The following is a 14,893-nucleotide window of genomic DNA, read 5'->3' as shown; positions in this document are numbered from 1 at the left end:
CACTGCCCTAGACCACCAGGATGTCATTATTAACCCCTTCACTGCCCTAGACCACCAGGATGTTATTATTAACCTCTTCACTGCCCTAGACCACCAGGATGTCATTATTAACCCCTTCACTGCCCTAGACCACCAGGATGTCATTATTAACCCCTTCACTGCCCTAGAACTACTAGCAGGGATGTTATTATTAACCTCTTCACTGCCCTAGACCACCAGGATGTCATTATTAACCTCTTCACTGCCCTAGACCACCAGGATGTCATTATTAACCCCTTCACTGCCCTAGAACTACTAGCAGGGATGTTATTATTAACCCCTTCACTCCACCGAATGTACCCCATAGAGACATGGTGTTGGTGTGTACCCCTTTGGACACATACCACAGGTTGAGAATTTAGGTTCTAGATCAATGGTCCTTGGTCTGACAGTCTTCATGGGGTCAGTGGCTCCACCACAATGACGTGTAGACACAGAAGGATGATCAGCTCGCCCCGTTCTATGTCCGCCCAAGCGTTCTATGTACAGTGAAAAAATGAAAAATATTTTACTAAAAGTTTAGCTCACCTCATAACCACCACGCTATGGTTGCGTTTTCCAATGCGTTTTTCATGATGTTTGACTGATGCAGAGAGTATATAATTAATCCAAAAGCTGTGGGTGCTTGTAGATACTCCTGAACTAATCCTGTGTCGACTGCAGGCAATTGAAGCAAAAAATGATGTGTAGAAAAGGCAGATCCAGCACTCGAATATTAAAATTCCAATTTTATTTAGGTCATTTTTAAAACCAAGGATAAAACAAAAATCCTGGGACCACGCTTACGTGTTTCAGACCGCTGGGGTCCTTGATCATAGCTATGATTAAGGACCCCAGCGGTCTGAAACGTGTAAGCGTGGTCCCAGGATTTTTGTTATATGTTCAGTGCCCGGGGAAAATCCACGTCCCAAAAGGTCAATAATAAAATAACAATAATTATAAAACTCCACTGTATAATATAAATGGACATCGACCAGGAACTTCTTATTTTGAGTCAAAAACCAAAAAGTCGCTTACGTCTTTATTTCGCATCTCACCTCATAGCACACGGGTAAAACATCAGACAAGACCTCGTCTCAACCCCTTGAGGACATTTTTTTTCCCATCCTTCCCGTGGTCATAAGGTTTCCATTTTTTGAAGTATGGAGCGTCTCACGAGTTGAGCCCACTCTACGCCGCAGGTGTCAGCTGTGTATTACAGCTGAAACCTCGCTCTCATGGCCAGGAACAGAGATCGCTCTGATTCTGGCCATTTAACTACTTAGATGCCACGGTCATTAATTAGAAGTGGGCGGTCACCTCCGACAGCCTGTGCCCCCCTCCCGCGATGTAATGAAGGATCCCAGGTCTGCCTCCTTTCTAAGCCGGTAAAAATGACAATAAACTACAATGCATTTGTATTACAGTGTATTGTATCCAGTGGCGGATTAAGTAGACCATGGGCCCTGGGCTGTTACCCAAACTTGGGCCCCCCTTCCTCACCGCCGCCCTGCCGCGCCGTAACTATTTTTTACACTACTTTTTTGGGCAAGCATTAACAGTGTTACGATTCCCCTTGTCACAGCGCGGTGTCCCTACATACTGACAGGATCACACTGTGCAGGGACACAACCTCCTGACAAGGGGAATTGTCTATCAGTCCTGGACTGCAGAAATACTTTTTGTGAAATACAAGGATTCCTATAATAAACATGTCAGGAGAGGTGACAGATTCTCTATAAATCTAGTGACTCACAGGTGACGACGTCTCAGATTCTAGTAGTTTTTTTCCTCTTTTCTTCTCCATCCGGTCCAGCGCTCATGACGACTTCTCCTGGCCATGACTCATTTCTGCAGAATTTGCCACTCAGACGTCTCCTCACTTTTCCAACATTTCCACACCTATAAACGAAAATAAAGTTATCATGGTGCCACATACTGTGCCCCTAAATATAATAGCACCAAACACTGCGTGCCTGAATATAATAATACCACACACTGTAAAACACCATACACACAGCCCCCTGTACATAGTGCCACACACAGCCCCTGTAGATATTACACACCCCCATAGATATCGCCATACACAGCCCACTCTATATATCACACATCCCCCTCGTAGAGAGCGTTACACACAGCCCCATATAGATAAACTTTATGAATAAAAATTGTAAAATAGCAAAAAAGGTGTGTATAAAAACGATAAAAAACGAACCCTGCATTGTCTACGGAAAAAACGTCGCAAAAATCACGTCGTTTTTATTTATTTTTTATAAAAATGTGTGTTTGGTGCAACTTTGTAATTACGTTTTATTAAAAAATATTTTCACTTTTTGAGATACAGCTGCTTTGTATCCTGTATCCGTCAGGTCAGCAGGACTGACAGGATCAGTGACACGCAGGATCCACCTCAAATCTATCACATCGAAGATTATAATTTAGCGCAGGGCCCGTTTCACTGATCCCGTCAGTCCTGCTGACCTGACGGATACAGGATACAAAGCAGCTGTATCTCAAAAAGTGAAAATATTTTTTAATAAAACGTAATTACAAAGTTGCACCAAACACACATTTTTATAAAAAAGAAATAAAAACGACGTGATTTTTGCGACGTTTTTTCCGTAGACAATGCAGGTTTATTTTTTTATCGTTTTTATACACACCTTTTTTGCTATTTTAGAATTTTTATTCATAAAGTTTGAAAATAATAGTAAAAAAATAAGCTTTTTTACGTTTCAGCTATTTTTTTTGGTAATAACATAGTTTTACCCTAAAATAGACCTTTTATTTGTAATCGTCATTGTTTACCGTAAATGTTAATATATTACATGTCTATATTAGGGTAATTGGGTCAGCGCTAGCGTTACAACAATGATTGGCGGGGGGGGGGGGGACGGTTTTTATTGGGGTGGGTATTTTATGTGTATTTATTATTTCATTTTTTTTGCACTTTACTTTCCTATTTTTTTATTACTGTGGTCTGTTCCTCAAAGGTCAAAAAAGACCTTTGGGGAACTTTATATATATTTTTTCTTTCTTTTACACCATGTTTTTCCACTGTAACTGGAGCTGCACAGCAGCCCCAGTTACAGGGGAAATCAGCCCTCTCATAGTGACGATTGTCACTAATAGGGCTGTGCTGGGTCTAGTTAGACCCAGCAGCAGCCTGCCACTAACGGCACCCGGCGATCATGTGAACAGTCACATGATCACCGGGAGGAATAGAGACAGCGCCGCTGCTGCTGTCTCTATTCCTATACACAGCGTTCATTGAACGCTGTGTAAGAAGACATCGGAGAAGACAGAAGCAGCGAAAGCTGCTTCTGTCTTTTCCTCAGGGTCCCCGGCAGTCACTGACAGCCGGAGACCCGATCGCGCGGGCAGCAAGTTAAAACCCGAGCCGTAGAAAGTCTATGGCTCGGGTTTTAAGGACCCGTCCCTGACCGCTGGCCGTAAAAATACAGCCAGCGGTCGGGAACCAGTTGGGAAGGAGGATAAGCCTGCTGTACTGACCTCAGCGCCGGTGACCGACCGTCTTGCAGATTCGGAGTAACAGAACAGCCGTCCCTCGCTGTTCTGTTACTCAATGGCGGCGGCCCGCACTTGTCAGGGAGGCGTGTCCTACCCCTTTCCCGGCCAATTCCCTGCTCCTCCCCTCATCTTCGTTAGTTAGCAGCGCTAGCGCGCTGAATAAGTAACTTTGCAAGATGATGTGCGGTTCGGGCTGCCATGGGCCCCCTGGGAGCCTCGGGCCCCGGGCGGCCGCCCGAATCGCCCATATGATAATCCGCCACTGATTGTATCAGCGATCAGATGATCGTTGGTTCAAATCCCCTAGGGGTACTAATTAAAAACAGTTAAAAAAAGATTTTAGAAGTGTGCCAAAAATGAAACAAATATTAAAAGTTCATAAAAAAAAACCTTTTCCCATTTTTCAAAATTGGTAACGACGTGTCCGTAAAAGTCCAAACTATTACAATATAACATTATTTAAAGAGGTTGTCACCAGTTTATAACTGTACTATCTTCTACCTAATCTAATAGGCGCTTTAATGTAGATAAATAATGTGTTGTTTTGACAGTTATGAGCATTTTAAGTGTTATGCAAATTTGTTCTTAATGACCAATCAGCATCATTCATTTCTCTTCATTCATGTCCAGCTTAATACACAGCTCAGCGAGATCCCAAGAGATCCCGCCAGATCCCGCCGTGCTGTCACTTACTCCCGTAGTTCCTTCACACAAGCGACGGGAGTCTGACCAGACATCGCCTATATCATAAATGCCCCCCATGGGAAAAGAGGGCGCAGCTCACCCCATCCTGATCTACACTGACCACTAAAACTTCACCTATCTCCAGTCCGCTCAACGACTGAATCCCCGTCAAGCCAGGTGGTCGCTCTTCTTTACCCGTTTCCAGTTTCTGCTCCACTACCGTCCCGCTGACAGGAATGTGAGGGCCGATGCCCTGTCCAGATCGTTTGAGACGGAAGACACGGTGGAGTCCCTTCAGACTATCATAGACCTGTCCTGCGTTGTCACCGCTTATCCTCTGCAGATTAGAGACATCCCTCCTGGGAGGACTTTTGTTCGGTTGGCAGACAGGAGAAGAATTCTCCGCTGGGGACACAGTTCTAAACTGGCTGGGCACGCTGGTGTCCGTAAAACCCAAGACCTGATTGCTCGTCACTTCTGGTGGCCCACGCTACCTAAAGATGTTCTGGACTTTGTCTCTGCTTGCACGGTGTGTGCCTCTAACAAAGTGGCTCACTCCAAGCCTGCCGGCCTGCTTCAACCTCTGCCTGTACCCAGTGCCCCCTGGCAGCACATCGCTATGGACTTCGTCACGGACCTTCCTCTCTCAGCAGGATGCAACACCATCTGGGTGGTGGTGGACCGGTTCTCTAAGATGGCACATTTTATCCCGCTGACCGGCCTACCCTCTGCTCCTCGTCTGGCGAGTCTCTTCATTCAGCACATCTTCCGCTTGCATGGCTTGCCTCTTCACATTGTCTACGACCGGGGGGTTCAGTTTACCTCCAAGTTCTGGAGAGCCCTCTGTAAACTCCTGGATGTGAGATTGGACTTTTCCTCTGCCTATCACCCCCAGTCCAATGGGCAAGTCGAGAGAATCAACCGCATCATGGAGAATTATCTCCGCCACTTCATCTCCATGCAGCATAATAACTGGGTACGGAGCTCCGTATAAGGTTTTTACGGGCTCCTTCGTGGCGGTCTGAGATGGTTTTGATGGTGGAGCTGAAGGCGGAATTGCTCGCTGGGAGTCCGTTGGCAGGCATAGCGTTTCGGATCTCCTTGTTTACAGTTATAATAAAAAAAAATGTTTTTTATTGTGGGAGCAGAAGGGTAACTCGGGATATGGGCTTATGGTCTCTACAGTCTTAGGAGGGGGGCTGTGTGGCACTACCTGGGAGGAGGGCTGTGTGGCACTACCTGGGAGGAGGGCTGTGTGGCACTACCTGGAAGGAGGGGGCCTGTGTGGGACACTACCTGGCAGGGGGGGGCTGCGTGGCATTATCTGGATGGGGGGCTGTGGGGCACTACCTGGCAGTGGGGCTGTGGGGCACTACCTGGCAGTGGGGCACTACCTGGGAGGAGGGGCTGTGTGGCATTATCTGGATGGGGGGCTGAGTGGCACTTTACTGCCGCCGTGAGTTACCCCGCAAAGGGGCCCACTAAGTCTATGTCGCTAAAGGACCCACATAAACCTGGAGCCGGCCCTGGTCACACACCTGGAGATGTCACACTGGACTGCCCGCCACCTCCTCCTTCCTCTATATACAGGATACAAAGCATCTCTATCTGAAAAAGTAATTAGAAAGTTCCACAAATCACACTGATATAAAGTATTTTTATTGTTCAGTCCCCGATATAATAATCCAGTCACACAATGTAATATATAATGTCCAGATATTATCCCTGACCTCACATCACCTGATGTTTCCATTCTGTGACTCAAATCCCCAAGTGTCAGTGTCATTATCCTGTACCCCAAGTGTCAATGTATTATTATCCTGTACCCCAAGTGTCAGTGTCATTATCCTGTACCCCAAGTGTCCGTGTATCATTATCGTGTACCCCAAGTGTCAGTATCATTATCCTGTACCCCAAGTGTCAGTGTCATTATCCTGTACCCCAAGAGTCAGTGTTATTATCCTGTACCCCAAGTGTCAATGTATTATTATCCTGTACCCCAAGTGTCAGTGTCATTATCCTGTACCCCAAGTGTCAATGTATCATTATCCTGTACCCCAAGTGTCAGTATCATTATCCTGTACCCCAAGTGTCAGTGTCATTATCCTGTACCCCAAGAGTCAGTGTCATTATCCTGTACCCCAAGTGTCAATGTATTATTATCCTGTACCCCAAGTGTCAGTGTCATTATCCTGTACCCCAAGTGTCAGTGTATCATTATCCTGTACCCCAAGTGTCAATGTCATTATCCTGTACCCCAAGTGTCAGCGTATCATTATCCTGTACCCCAAGTCTCAGTGTCATTATCCTGTACCCCAAGTGTCAGTGTATCATTATCCTGTCGCCCAAGTGTCAGTGTATCATTATCCTGTCGCCCAAGTGTCAGTGTATCATTATCCTGTACCCCAAGTGTCAGTGTCTCATTATCCTGTACCCCAAGTGTGAGTGTCATTATCCTGTACCCCAAGTGTCAGTGTATCATTATCTGATAATGATGATGATGATGTTTATTATGATGATGATGAAGATGATGATGATGTTTATTATGATGATGATGATGATGTTTATTGTGGTGATGATGATGAAGATGATGATGTTTATTATGATGATGATGATGATGTTTATTGTGGTGATGATGATGAAGATGATGATGTTTATTATGATGATGATGATGATGTTTATTGTGGTGATGATGATGAAGATGATGATGTTTATTATGATGATGATGATGGTGTTTATTGTGATGATGATGATGTTTATTGTGATGATGATGATGAAGATGATGATGATGTTTATTGTGATGACGATGATGATGTTTATTGTGATGATGATGATGTTTATTGTGATGATGATGAAGATGATGTTTATTATGATGATGATGATGATGATGATAGTAATGTAGATTGTTGCTGTCACAATGATTTCTGGATCCACCTTTCATCCCGAACAAATGAAGGAGAGCATTGTGTCCACCATGTTCTTGACTATGATCTCTTTGGGGTGGAGGTCTTTGGGCAGGTAGTGGCAGGAGGTCATCTGCCAGGCATCTAGCAGTGTAACTGGGAGTCCTGAGAACGTGGCCCTCATCAGGGTGTCCAGCTGCAAGGACAACCAGTCGCTGCCGTGATCATATCTGAAGCCGGTATTTCCGGATTTGATGATGACCGTGGTGTTGGGGCTTCGCTGCAATAACCGGACAACAGAATTCCGAATATTTCTTATCCTCTGCAGATAAAATCTCGCTGGGAGTAAGATAAAGTGGGCCATGCAGTTAATGACAATGACCAGCCCATCGTCCCCCCCTCCGATGCCGTCCAGCTGGTTGGCGATGTATTGCAGCTCCTGCACACTCTTTCGCTTCATGCTGAGTGGTAATTCGTGTCCCCGCCATTGCAGTAGATATCCGTGCTCAGCATCTGTAGCCAGCAGGGTTCCGGGGGCATAGCGGACATGAAGGTCCAACCTCTGCAGAGCTGACAATACAAAATACACTGTTATATTTCATGGAGGTGACATCATCGGTGGTCGTATTATTCTCACCTTCTGCTTTATCCATCAGCAGCTAAAATAATGTAGAGAAGAAACTAAAGAAGAAAAGATGTTCCTGAGCCGCCCTGGAGCCTCTCCCATGATTCTATTATGGCCCGGACACAGCAAACTAGTGTGATACTGGGAATGTTTAATATTGTGGCCATCCGTATACAGGCCATACTGGTATACAGCCCAGGTCTAGTGTCCGCACAGCCGGTACCACAATATTATGTACAAATAATAGCGCCATATAATGCCAAAGTACCTCACATGACCCACATAATAATTACTCTCAGTGCTCCAATACTGGCTATACAATGTCAACCAAAGCACCCAAAACATACCACCATAAAGTGCTCAAATAATACCACCATAAAGTGCTCAAATAATACCACCATAAAGTGCTCAAATAATACCACCATAAAGTACTCAAATAATACCACCATAAAATACCACATAAATGACTGAAATAATACAACCATAAAGTACTTACTTAGCATGACACCCTGTCTTTATTTTGGGGAGAAACTGGCTTAGATCTCAGAATAATGGGAATAATGACAAATCTTAACCGGTTGTATCAACTCACATGGGACAAAGTTTACAAGGTATTCCCACCATTGACGAAGCGTTGAATCTCCAAACATGTAGACAACTTTTCCCTTCAGGCAGGAGGTGACACTGGACGGAGTAGGGAATTGTCGGTTCCTGCAGACACGGGACTGCCACACGTCCTGATAATAATACCCAGAGGGGTCCGGAATGGGGAGTCCAGGTCTACAAACACTTCTATCATCTGCAAAAACAATGTGCAATGACTTCTCATGTTACCAGAAGTAATAGATTCATGACTTCCTCCTCCCAAATGTTCTCACCCGTGCTGGAGTTCTGGGGGAGGATGGAGATTTTTTTCAGAGTTGATGAAATCATCTGATTGGTGACCGACCTGTGAGGACATAATATATAGACTGAGATCTAGAAACAATCCTGGAGCCCTAGTAAGGAGGATATTCCTGAGGACTTACATGTTCTTACCACATTCTTACATTTTTGGATATATAAAATGGTTCTTTTAGTTTTTTTACGTTGTAAATTTAGTGTGCCCGCCCCCTGGAGCTCCATGAAACCATAATTCTTGAATACTACTCCTAGACACTACTTCTAGACATTACTTCTAGACGTTACTCCTAGACGTTACTCCTAGACGTTACTCCTAGACACTACTCCTAGACACTACTCCTAGACACTACTCCTAGACACTACTCCTAGACACTACTCCTAGACACTACGCCTAGATGTTACTCCTAGACGTTACTCCTAGACACTACTCCTAGACATTACTCCTAGACGTTACTCCTAGACACTACTCCTAGACACTACTCCTAGACACTACGCCTAGATATTACTCCTAGACGTTACTCCTAGACACTACTCCTAGACATTACTCCTAGACGTTACTCCTAGACATTACTCCTAGATATTACTTATAGACACTACTCCTAGACATTACTCCTAGACACTACCCTTAGACACTACTCCTAGACACTACTCCTAGATACTACTCCTAGACGTTACTCCTAGACAAACCTCCTAGACGTTACTCCTAGACATTACTCCTAGACACTACTCCTAGACATTACTCCTAGACATTACTCCTAGACACTACTCCTAGACACTACTCCTACACATTACTCCTAGACACTACTCCTAGACACTACTCCTAGACATTACTCCTAGACATTACTCCTAGACACTACTCCTAGACACTACTCCTAGACATTACTCCTAGACATTACTCCTAGACATTACTCCTAGATATTACTCCTAGACACTACTCCTAGACGTTACTCCTAGACATTACTCCTAGACACTACTCCTAGATATTACTCCTAGATATTACTTCTAGACACTACTTCTAGACACTACTCCTAGACATTACTCCTAGACATTACTCCTAGACATTACTCCTAGACATTACTCCTAGACATTACTCCTAGACATTACTCCTAGATATTACTCCTAGACACTACTCCTAGATATTACTCCTAGACATTACTCCTAGACACCACTCCTAGACACCACTCCTAGACACTACTCCTAGACATTACTCCTAGACACTACTCCTAGACATTACTCCTAGGCACTACTCCTGGACGTTACTCCTAGACATTATTCCTAGACACTACTCCTAGACACTACTCCTAGACGTTACTCCTAGACGTCACTCCTAGACATCACTCCTAGACACTACTCCTAGACACTACTCCTAGACAAACCTCCTAGATGTTACTCCTAGACATTACTCCTAAGCACTACTCCTAGACATTACACCTAACCATTACTCCTAGACACTACTCCTAGACACTACTCCTAGACATTACTCCTAGACACCACTCCTAGACACCACTCCTAGACACTACTCCTAGACACTACTCCTACTCATTACTTCTAGACACCACTCCTAGACGTTACTCCTAGACACTACTCCTAGACACTACTCCTAGACATTACTCCTCTCTTAGACACTACTCCTAGAGGTAACTCCTAGACGTTACTCCTAGACACTACTCCTAGACACTACTCCTAGACAAACCTCCTAGATGTTACTCCTAGACATTACTCCTAAGCACTACTCCTAGACATTACACCTAACCATTACTCCTAGACACTACTCCTAGACAAACTTCCTAGACATTACTCCTAAACACTACTCCTAGACATTACTACTAGACACTACTCCTAGACACTACTCCTAGACATTACTCCTAGACATTACTCCTAGGCACTACTCCTAGACGTTACTCCTAGACACTACTCCTAGACATTACTTCTAGACATTACTCCTAGACATTACTTCTAGACATTACTCCTAGACATTACTCCTAGACACTACTCTTAGACACTACTCCTAGACACTACTCCTAGACACTACTCCTAGACACTACTCCTAGACACTACTCCTAGACACTACTCCTAGACATTACTCCTAGACACTACTCCTAGACATTAATCCTAGACACTACTCCTGGAAGTTACTCCTAGACATTACTCCTAGACACTACTCCTAGACACTACTCCTAGACACTACTCCTAGACACTACTCCTAGACACTACTCCTAGACACCACTCCTAGACACCACTCCTAGACACCACTCCTAGACACCACTCCTAGACACTACTCCTAGACACTACTCCTACTCATTACTTCTAGACACCACTCCTAGACGTTACTCCTAGACACTACTCCTAGACATTACTCCTCTCTTAGACACTACTCCTAGAGGTTACTCCTAGACGTTACTCCTAGACACTACTCCTAGACACTACTCCTAGACACTACTCCTAGACACTACTCCTAGACAAACCTCCTAGATGTTACTCCTAGACATTACTAATAAGCATTAGTTGTAATGTCGGTGGCTGCGGGCTGTCAGCTCCAGCCTCCCGCTGACAGCCGCAGCCACGAGTCGGCAAGCGCTGGACCCAGCCTACTCCTCAGGAGACGCCAGCGCTTGCATCCACTCACCTCCGCCTGAGCCCGCAGGGTGCGCGCGCACGCTTGTCCCTGCTCTTGAAGGGGCAGCGCGCGCGCCGGACATCTTGAACGACCTTTGACCCGTGAGTACCCTGGGCTATAAGAGGGGTCCAGCCCCCTAGTTCGATGCCTGGGCGTTGTTCGTTTTCCCAGTCTGTCTTGCAAATGGTCCCTTAGTGTTTCCCGCTCCTGTTGTTACCCGTACCTTGTTCCACGTTCCTGTTTCCCGTGCTTTGCCCTAGTATCAAGTCGTGCCACGTCCTGTGTCATCTGCCACGTCCAGAGGAATCTGCCACGTCCTGTGTCATCTGCCACGTCCAGAGGAATCTGCCACGTCCTGTGTCATCTGCCACGTCCAGAGGAATCTGCCACGTCCTGTGTCATCTGCCACGTCCGGTGGAATCCGCCACGTCCTGTGTCATCTGCCACGTCCAGAGGAATCTGCCACGTCTGGAGGAATCCGCCACGTTTGGAGGAATCCACCACGACCTGTGTTATCTGCCACGTCCGGAGGAATCAGCCACGTCTGGCGCAACTTGCGGTTCCTGTGTCATCCTCCACGTTTGGCGCCATCTGCTGCACCCATCTCATCTGTGCCAGAGCTGCGGCCACCATCTGGACTATTTAGGTACCCTTGTGCGGGACATTGTATTTCTGGGGTGTCCTGTTGTTTGGCCAGCTGCCTCCCTGCTGCGGCAGTACGGCCTAGTGGGTCCACTAACCCGCTCCGTGACACTACTCCTAGACGTTACTCCTAGACACTACTCCTAGACAAACCTCCTAGACGTTACTCCTAGACGTTACTCCTCGACATTACTCCTAGACATTACGCCTAGACACTACTCCTAGACACTACTCTTAGACACTACTCCAAGACGTTACTCCTAGATGTTACTCCTAGAAAATACTCCTAGACACTACTCCTAGACACTACTCCTAGACACTGCTTCTAGACGTTACTTCTAGACGTTATTCCTAGACACTGCTCCTAGAAGTTACTACTAGACATTACTCCTAGACACTACTCCTAGACACTACTCCTAGACATTTCTCCTAGACACTACTCCTAGACACTACTCCTAGACACTACTCCTAGACACTACTCTTAGACACTACTCCTAGATATTACTCCTAGACATTACTCCTACACATTACTCCTACAGGTTACTTCTAGACACTACTCCTAGACAAACCTCCTAGATATTACTCCTAGACGTTACTCCTAGACGTTACTCCTAGACACTACACCTAGACACTACACCTAGACACTACTCCTAGACGTTACTCCTAGACGTTACTCCTAGACGTTACTCCTAGACGTTACTCCTAGACGTTACTCCTAGACGTTACTCCTAGACGTTACTCCTAGACGTTACTCCTAGACACTACTCCTAGACACTACTCCTAGACATTACTCCTACACGTTACTCCTAGACACTACTCCTAGACAAACCTCCTAGATGTTACTCATAGACACTACTCCTAGACACTACTACTAGACACTACTCCTAGGCAATACTCCTAGACACTACTCCTAGACATTACTCCTAGACACTACTCCTAGACACTACTCCTAGACACTACTCCTAGACATTACTCCTAGGCACTACTCCTTGACGTTACTCCTAGACATTACACCTAGACACTACTCCTAGTCATTACTCCTAGACACCACTCCTAGACACCACTCCTAGACACCACTCCTAGACACTACTCCTACACATTACTCCTAGACACCACTCCTAGACGTTACTCCTAGACCCTACTCCTAGACGTTACTCCTCTCTTAGACACTACTCCTAGAGGTTACACTTAGAAGTTACTCCTAGACATTACTCCTAGACACTACTCCTAGACACTACTTCTAGACGTTATTCCTAGACACTACTACTAGACGTTACTCCTAGACATTACTAATAAGCACTACTGCTAGACACTACTCCTAGACATTACTCCTAGACGTTACTCCTAGACACTACTCCTAGACAAACCTCCTAGATGTTACTCCTAGACACTACTCCTAGACACTACTCCTAAAGTTACCCCTAGACGTTACTCCTAGACGTTATTCCTAGAATCTACTCCTAGACACTACTCCTAGACACTACTTCTATGCGTTACTCCTAGACACTAGTCCTAGACGTTACTCCTAGACGTTACTCCTAGACATTACTCCTAGACACTACTTCTAGACGTTACTCCTAGACGTTACTCCTAGACACTACTCCTAGACACTACTCCTAGACGTTATTCCTAGACACTACTCCAAGACGTTACTCCTAGACGTGACTCCTAGACACAGCTCCTAGACGTTATTCCTAGACATTGCTCCTAGACACTACTCTTAGACACCACTCGAAGATATTACTCCTAGACATTACTTCTAGACATCACTCCTAGATATTACTCCTACACGTTACTTCTAGACACTACTCCTAGACAAACCTCCTAGACGTTACTCCTAGACATTACTTCTAGACATCACTCCTAGATATTACTCCTACACGTTACTTCTAGACACTACTCCTAGACAAACCTCCTAGACGTTACTCCTAGACGTTACTCCTAGACGTTACTCCTAGACACTACTCCTAGACACTACTCCTAGACAAACCTCCTAGACATTACTCCTAGACGTTACTCCTTGACGTTACTCCTAGACGTTACTCCTAGACACTACTCCTAGACACTACTCCTAGACGTTACTCCTAGACGTTACTCCTTGACGTTACTCCTAGACGTTACTTCTAGACGTTACTTCTAGACACTACTCCCAGACACTACTTCTAGACACTACTCCTAGACATTACTCCTAGACACTACTCCTAGACGTTACTCCTAGACGTTACTCCTAGACATTACTCCTAGATATTTCTCCTAGACACTACTCCTAGACGCTACTCCCAGACACTACTCCTAGACTCTACTCCTAGACGTTACTCCTAGACATTACTTCTAGACACGACTCCTAGACACTACTTCTAGATGTTACTCCTAGACACTACTCCTAGACATTACTCCTAGACACTACTCCTAAACGTTACTCGTAGACATTAATCCTAGACGTTATTCCTAGAAACTACACTAGACACTACTCCTAGACACTACTTCTTGACGTTACTCCTAGACACTACTCCTAGGCGTTACTCATAGACGTTACTCCTAGACGTTACTCCTAGACGTTACTCCTAGACACTACTACTAGACGTTACTCCTAGACATTACTAATAGGCACTACTCCTAGACACTACTCCTAGACATTACTCCTAGACGTTACTCCTAGACACTACTCCTAGACAAACCTAGACGTTACTCCTAGACACTACTCTTAGACACTACTCCTAGACACCACTCCTAGACATTACTCCTAGATACTACTCCTAAACGTTACTCCTAGACATTACTCCTAGACGTTACTCCTAGACACTACTCCTAGACAAACCTCCTAGACATTACTCCTAGACATTACTCCTAGACACTACTCTTAGACACTACTCCTAGACACCACTCCTAGACACCACTCCTAGACATTACTCCTAGATACTACTCCTAAACGTTACTCCTAGACGTTACTCCTAGACGTTATTCCTAGAA

General features: G+C 45.2%; 1 protein-coding gene across 1 annotated transcript in view; it reads right to left on the bottom strand.

The window, feature by feature from the left end:
* Positions 1-5,870: 5,870 nt before the first annotated feature.
* Positions 5,871-14,893, bottom strand: part of LOC142706763 (NXPE family member 3-like) — a 28,861-nt gene continuing 19,838 nt past the window's right edge. Inside the window, exons 3-5 of the mRNA XM_075848311.1 lie at positions 8,640-8,710; positions 8,354-8,560; positions 5,871-7,706 (exon numbers count right to left, since the gene is read on the bottom strand). Of these exons, the coding sequence (XP_075704426.1) occupies positions 7,171-7,706; positions 8,354-8,560; positions 8,640-8,710 (814 nt within the window). The 3' untranslated portion in view covers positions 5,871-7,170. The remainder of the gene's footprint in view (positions 7,707-8,353; positions 8,561-8,639; positions 8,711-14,893) is intronic.

This window comes from Rhinoderma darwinii, unplaced genomic scaffold, assembly GCF_050947455.1.
Source record: "Rhinoderma darwinii isolate aRhiDar2 unplaced genomic scaffold, aRhiDar2.hap1 Scaffold_3440, whole genome shotgun sequence".
NCBI classification, from domain to species: Eukaryota; Metazoa; Chordata; class Amphibia; order Anura; family Rhinodermatidae; genus Rhinoderma; species Rhinoderma darwinii.
Note: the sequence above shows the minus strand (reverse complement) of the source record. Positions and strands in the feature narration are given on the sequence as shown.